At 39.6% G+C, this 7,500-nt stretch overlaps 1 protein-coding gene across 3 annotated transcripts in view; it reads right to left on the minus strand.

The window, feature by feature from the left end:
• LOC133572140 (uncharacterized) overlaps positions 1-7,500 on the minus strand; it is a 74,102-nt gene that overhangs the window by 30,891 nt on the left and 35,711 nt on the right. For all 3 annotated transcript variants that reach the window (XM_061924873.1, XM_061924872.1, XM_061924870.1), the window contains exons 23-24: positions 3,144-3,649; positions 397-549 (exon numbers count right to left, since the gene is read on the minus strand). In XM_061924873.1, coding sequence (XP_061780857.1) covers positions 397-549; positions 3,144-3,649 — 659 coding nt within the window. The remainder of the gene's footprint in view (positions 1-396; positions 550-3,143; positions 3,650-7,500) is intronic.

The following is a 7,500-nucleotide window of genomic DNA, read 5'->3' on the forward strand; positions in this document are numbered from 1 at the left end:
AACCAGCACCCATCAGGAGCAAGGGTGAAGTGTCTTGCTCAGGACACAACGGACATGACGAGGTTGGTACTAGGTGGGGATTGAACCAGGGACCCTCGGGTCGCGCACGGCCATTCTTCCACTGCGCCACGCTGTCCCTAATATATATTAGTATATATATATATATATATATATATATATATATATATATATAATACTAATATATATATAGTATATATATATATATATATATATATATACATATATATATATATATATATATATATATATACATATATATATATATATATATGTATATATAAATATATAAAAGAGCTACTTTGCACGGTACCTTGTCTTCTACAATAATCATGCACTCGTCGTTTGATGCTGTGGAAATAAACATCTCCTTCTTACCTTTCCTTTAAGTTTGTCGATCTCTTTGATTAGCCGAGCCTTCTCCTCCTCCAAATCCCTACGATATGTTGTCGCAATCTCCAGAGAAGCTTCACACTTTGACAGGTTCTTTGACATTTCAGCCATATCCTGCTGCATTTGCCTTTGATAAGTCTGTGGCGAATACATTTAAAAATAAAGTATTAGATCCCCCGCATTTGCAGATTTGTATTCTCTGCTTTGAACTGTAAATATGTTTACTTGGTTAGTTTTAATTGCTAATAGACAGGTTGCTGTCTCACAGGTCAACATTTTTCAGTGGGACGCCACTTTGACAAGACGCGTTGCGTTTTAACAGCACATTTTGTAAGCACAATACTCTATATCAGAGCTAGGCAAATGTTTTGACTCTGGGGCCACATAGAGAGAAAAAATGCATGCGCACTAGGGTTGTACGGTATACCGGTATTAGTATGTTATTGCGGTACTAATGAATCAAAAACGGTTCTATACTGTTTGAAACGTACTGGCTCCTGGGCATGACGGCGCGTCGTCACGTCGTGACATTGCTGGATTTACGAGCAGAGGAGCATAAACTCAGGAATACCTCCCTGGACACATGAGGACTTTGAATATGTAACTACTGCAACTACTTGGTATCGGATCGATACCTAAATATGTGGTATCATCCAAAACTAATATTAAGTATCCAAACAACAGAAGAATACGTGATTATTACATTTTAACAGAAGTGTAGCTAGAACATGTTGAAACAGAAAATAACCAGACATTACCAGTAAATGAACAAGTGGATCAATAACTCCTTTTTACAACTTGTCCCTCATAATTTTGACAAAATAATAGACTGGAAAATGACACAATATGTTACTGCATACGTCAGCAGACTAATTAGGAGTCTTTGTTTGCTTACTTACGACTAAAAGACAAGTTGTCTAGTCTGTTCACTATTTTATTTAAAGGGGAACATTATCACCAGACCTATGTAAGCGTCAATATATACCTTGATGTTGCAGAAAAAAGACCATATAATTTTTTAACCGATTTCCGAACTCTAAATGGGTGAATTTTGGCGAATTAAACGCCTTTCTATTATTCGCTCTCGGGAAGCAATCCGCCATTTTCTCAAACACATTACAAACACTGAGTCAAATCAGCTGTTATTTTCCGTTTTTTCGACTGTTTTCCGTACCTTGGAGACATCATGCCTCGTCGGTGTGTTGTCGGAGGGCGTAACAACACGAACAGGGACGGATTCAAGTTGCACCAGTGGCCCAAAGATGCGAAAGTGGCAAGAAATTGGACGTTTGTTCCGCACACTTTACCGACGAAAGCTATGCTACGACAGAGATGGCAAGAATGTGTGGATATCCTGCGACACTCAAAGCAGATGCATTTCCAACGATAAAGTCAAAGAAATCTGCCGCCAGACCCCCATTGAATCTGCCGGAGTTTGTGAGCAATTCAGGGACAAAAGACCTCGGTAGCACGGCAAGCAATGGCGGCAGTTTGTTCCCGCAGACAAGCGAGCAAAACCCCCTGGATGTCTTGGCTCACACCGTCCCTTATGCCACCGAAGATGTTCAAGAGAAGAATATCGACCCTAGCTTCCCTGGCCTGCTGACATCAACTCCAAAACTGGACAGATCAGCTTTCAGGAAAAGAGAGCGGATGAGGGTATGTCTACAGAATATATTAATTGATGAAAATTGGGCTGTCTGCACTCTCAAAGTGCATGTTGTTGCCAAATGTATTTCATATGCTGTAAACCTAGTTCATAGTTGTTAGTTTCCTTTAATGCCAAACAAACACATTCCAATTGTTGGTTAGAAGGCGATCACCGAATTCGTCCTCGCTTTCTCCCGTGTCGCTGGCTGTCGTGTCGTTTTCGTCGGTTTCGCTTGCATACGGTTCAAACCGATATGGCTCAATAGCTTCAGTTTCTTCTTCACTTTCGTTTTCGCTACCTGCCTCGACACTACAACCATCCGTTTCAATACATGCGTAATCTGTTGAATCGCTTAAACCGCTGAAATCCGAGTCTGAATCCGAGCTAATGTCGCTATAGCTTGCTGTTCTATGCGCCATGTTTGTTTGTGTTGGCATCACTATGTGACGTCACAGGAAAATGGACGGGTGTATATAACGATGGTTAAAATCAGGCACTTTGAAGCTTTTTTTTTAGGGATATTGCGTGATGGGTAAAATTTTGAAAAAAACTTTGAAAAATAAAATGAGCCACTGGGAACTGATTTTTAATGGTTTTAACCCTTCTGAAATTGTGATAATGTTCCCCTTTAAGGACAAAATTGTTATTCGATTGCAATAAGATACATGTTTAATGTACTGCAAAATTTTTTGTTAAAACAAAAAAGCCAACAATGCAATTTTTGTGGTACCCTTTAGTTATAAAAGTCTCGAAAGGTATCGAAAAGTATCGAAATACATTTTGGTACCGGTACCAAAATATTGATATTGGGACAACCCTAGTGCGCACACCTAAATACTTATGAATTTTTTCTTGCGTATTAAGTTTTCTGGGTTTGAACGTACGTGTGCTTTCATTTCTGATTTTCTTGCTGATTATTCGCTAAATTGGCAGCATTATGCCTCCTGCTGTCTGTTTATTCTCAGGCAGACCATGTGTGTTATGAATGAGGGCGAACAGCTAGCGACAAATCAATTGTACTGTGCCTTCACAAATGAATAAAACATATGTCAAAACACCTCTTATGCTGACCAGTTCTCACCTGCTTTTCGTTTTTCTCCTGCTCTAATTTGCGAATATGATTTTCATTTTCAGCTGCCTTACTGGCAAGCTCCTTATTTTTTTCCTGCATTTGTTGTAATCTGTCATCACGGTCGGCTTGAAGCTTGGAAAAACTGTCGTTGAAAGACTTCTGGGCATCTGTTAAAGCCTTCTCGTTCGCAATGGCTTTGTTTTGGGCCTCCTCTAGCCGTTGCTGGAACAACTTGCTATCATTCTGGGCTTGGTTTAGGAGCTCCTGAGTGGACCCCTGCCGAGCAACAGTTCGAGTGGCCACCTCCTTCTCAGCCTGCAGAGCTGCTTCCAGCTCTTTAACGCGTGCACCTATCTGGTCGTTTTCATGCTGCACCGCGTTCAGATGGAGGGTCTTCTCTGCTATTTGGACCTCTAATTTACGTACTTCGCTCTCCTGGTTGCCTGCATTTGCTTTCACCTTGGTCAACTTCTGGTACAGCTTGGTGACTACTTCACGATGACTGTGGGCTTCACCTGCGGAGGTAAAGACTTTAGAAGGTCCCCTAATATGCAAGAGTGACTTTTGATGACGCTCTAACAGCAACGTGTTCCGGGAGCCTGTTTATGAGCACTAGGAAACGCCAGAGGAGAAAGATGGGCCCTGCAGCCAAGATCACAACAAACACTAATTTCATATGCCCCCATTGCAATAGACCATGTGGCTCTCGTATTGGACTTTTTAGTCACCTCAAAACTCACCAATAGAAGAAGTGGAAGTCATCATCGGATACGATGGACTACCATAAGCAAGTAAGCATGTCTTTGAGAAAGCCTTGTATGATGTCAAGAAGGTAAAAACCTCCTTCCTCGTGGAAACCATACCGCCTCTGACCCGGCACACTAGCTAGACGAGTCCGCCCTGTGTATACACCCACCACTTGAAGAAGGGCGGCTATGTACAAAAATAAAATTAAAAGGCTTTGCTACACATCTCGGGCTTCACGGTGGCAGAGGGGTTAGTGCATCTGCCTCACAATACGAAGGTCCTGAGTAGTCTTGGGTTCAATCCCGGGCTCGGGATCTTTCTGTGTGGAGTTTGCATGTCCTCCCCGTGACTGCGTGGGTTCCCTCCGGGTACTCCGGCTTTCTCCCACCTCCAAAGACATGCACCTGGGGATAAGTTGATTGGCAACACTAAATTGGCCTTAGTGTGTGGATGTGAGTGTGAATGTTGTCTGTCTATCTGTGTTGGCCCTGCGATGAGGTGGCGACTTATCCAGGGTGTACCCCGCCTTCCGCCCGATTGTAGCTGAGATAGGCTCCAGCGCCCCCCGCGACCCCAAAGGGAATAAGCGGTAGAAAATGGATGGATGGATGCTACACATCTCAAATTTACCAGTATAATGGGAAAATAAATGCTATTTACCATAAATTCCGGACTATAAGCCGCTTTTTTCCTACGCTTTGAACCTAGTGCCTTATAAAACGGTGCGGCTAATTTATGGATTTTTCTTCGCTGACAGCCATAATGCAAATAGTTTTTATAAAACATGCAAATACTGTTATTAATTACTGGCATTATTTATGCCATGGTGCCATGTTTTTGGACGAGTTCGCTCACTGCAGGTGCTGCTAGATGAATGGCTAGTATTTTCTGCTGTCTGAAGCTTTGAACCGGAAGTTCTGTCTGCTAATTGTCCATAGCATTGCGACCCATCTGGATTCTTCATCCATCACAATATGACTAGATAAACTCATACTTACTAAACCGTCACATGTGTGATGTCTGTTGGATTGTTTTAAAGCATAATTTTACGTGTAATAAAGTGGACGTTGTTAAAATTAGCTAATATAGAAAAATATGTAAAAAAATAAATAAAACAATTACCGGTAGCTAATATACTGACATATTTACAAGTATCTGTGTAAGTATTAATAACTTACAATGGAATTCTGTTTGTATCGTTACAGTTTCACAAATTCCTCAGTAAATTCACCAAAACGTCACCGTGGAGTTATTTAGTCTGTTTAGCTGATTGGAGAGCTAGCTTCCGCAGCTAGTGGGTCCATGAGGATGACTTCTCTTTTGTTAGCTTAGCAGTTTTAATTAGGGTATGTAAATAATTTTTTACAAAATGTTTCCGTGTAAATAACACATTTCTGCAGCTTATGGTCCCGTCTGGCTAATGTCAAAAAAAAAAAAAGTCTTCTCAAATTTAGTGTGTGCTGCTTTTATACGAGTGCGCTATGTATGCTGAATTGTGTTTCATTTTATTAATTGAACCATGTCCAATTATATTTCCAATCCGCAAAGTATGTGAAAATATCATCAAAACATCCACAAAATGCCACAATTTCAAACGGCCATTATGAATATGCAGCTTTGGCAATTTCTGTACAGTCGGGATCTGATGACATCACGGGCGGGGAAACTCCTCTGCACTCTGCTTATAGTCAGCAAATAAGTCATACTGGAAAAATGCAAAAATGGGATAGAGATGTGCTGTTTCTCATTCACAATCCTAATGTAAGACCAGAACACATGTTTTTTTTAATGCATTCTAAATCGTAAAAAAAAGTTTGCAAAAAAGTCAACTAACAATGAAGTTTATTGCGCCCACAAAGCCCTCTAAATAACCATCCAAAGACTGCCAACATTACTCCATTTACATCTTGTGGCCTGAATATTGACCAAGTTTTAGACATATTTTTATTATAAGCACTAACCGAGTCTATTTTTAGCGACGCATTGATCACAGAGAAGTGGCTGGCTTATGCTGCTATATTGACATATTGATTCGGCGGTGTTCTGCTGAAGCTTTGCCCCTAAATTGGTGAAAGGTAATTCTAGATTATAAATCACGCCTCTCACTTTAATAGGAGACGGTTGACACTTTGACATCGACTCGGAGATGGCGAGACATACACAAAAACGCTTGTTGTGGCACTTTTTTTTAATTTAACTCTTCGTGAGGATTATGATTAATTATTCATCTAAACGGGAAGATATGAACATCCTATCAATTGCAGGATTATATTGCAGGGCAGATAGTGTACATTGTAAGTGATTGTTTTATTATATTCATAGATTGTATTTCGTGTTCAGCACTTAGCAATACTGCTGCATGATGCTTATGTTTTTCACTAGTTACATCTGTTTAGTAGACAGCTTCTAAAACGTGTTGTAATCCTCCTTATACTCAGGCTCAAAAATTTAAGGTTCTGGATCATAATTTGTCCCAAAGTAGTCTGTTGTCTAAGGATTTATGCTGTGAGTAGTAGTTTTGTTGTTGTTGAAGGGAACTGTGGTCCCACTCATTCATGTCACAGATCACGCTTGCACAGATCATGCTCATTATCCCTTGGAAATCTGTGATTTTTTTCTTGTTAATCATATCTATTTACCCACAAACTTGGTAAGTCTTTAGGTGTTATAAATCAGAAATATATGATAATCACTTCAAAATAGTGTCAACATGTTTTTCCATTATACTGGTACAGTACTTTAAAGTAAAAGCCTTATTTTCTACCTACTTTTCATTAATCTACAGATGTGGTTGCTGTAAGTATTACAGTTTTGTAAGCATGATGTTTGTTAAAAAAGTGACTGTAATGTTGCTCATACTCAGATAGATGTGCTAGCGTTGCTAATGTGTCCTCCTGTCCCATTCCTTAATGTTACATTGTTTTATGTAATATACGTCACATATTTCGTTGGACAGGTGCAAAGTTACAATATAAAATTAACACTACAAATGCATAATTGTACTTCTTTCGTATTGTACTTGAAGTTGGCATTAAAGCTACAGACACACAAAAAGGCGTGTTACCATCAGGGCTTACAAAACAGCTATTTTAGCATCTTGGCCAGATTTTGGACAACTGCTAATACACTATCGTGGGACCTCAAAGTTAGCATCCTTGAAAAATATAATACTATACAGAGTTACTCAAAATTAATTAGTTGAATAATACAACAATACTATACAGGGTTATTCAAAAATAGTAAGTTGAAAGAAGTTTCTCATCGCATTAATGTTGCCCGTGCTGCATGTGGTGTCAACATTGACGACGGAAAATAAAACCGGTTTGTAAATAGAACTCAGTGGAACCTTGATTTAAAAACTTCACTTGTTATTAAACAGGTTTTGTAAATCAAACAAGTGTGTATAATGAATCGAAAAGTCCATGTTTTAGTCAAGGTTTGAACACAATATAAAATGCTGTACAGTACTGTATATCAATCATAAAAAGGAGGTAATGGATCAACTGTTTATTCATTAACAAGCCAAAACAACAAGCTAAACTGTTTGCCAAACGCGCGCACACACACACACACACACACATCCCTTTGGTGCCCTTACAAACAAGTCAAGTGACTTTAT

This window comes from Nerophis lumbriciformis, linkage group LG29 (assembly GCF_033978685.3).
Source record: "Nerophis lumbriciformis linkage group LG29, RoL_Nlum_v2.1, whole genome shotgun sequence".
NCBI classification, from domain to species: Eukaryota; Metazoa; Chordata; class Actinopteri; order Syngnathiformes; family Syngnathidae; genus Nerophis; species Nerophis lumbriciformis.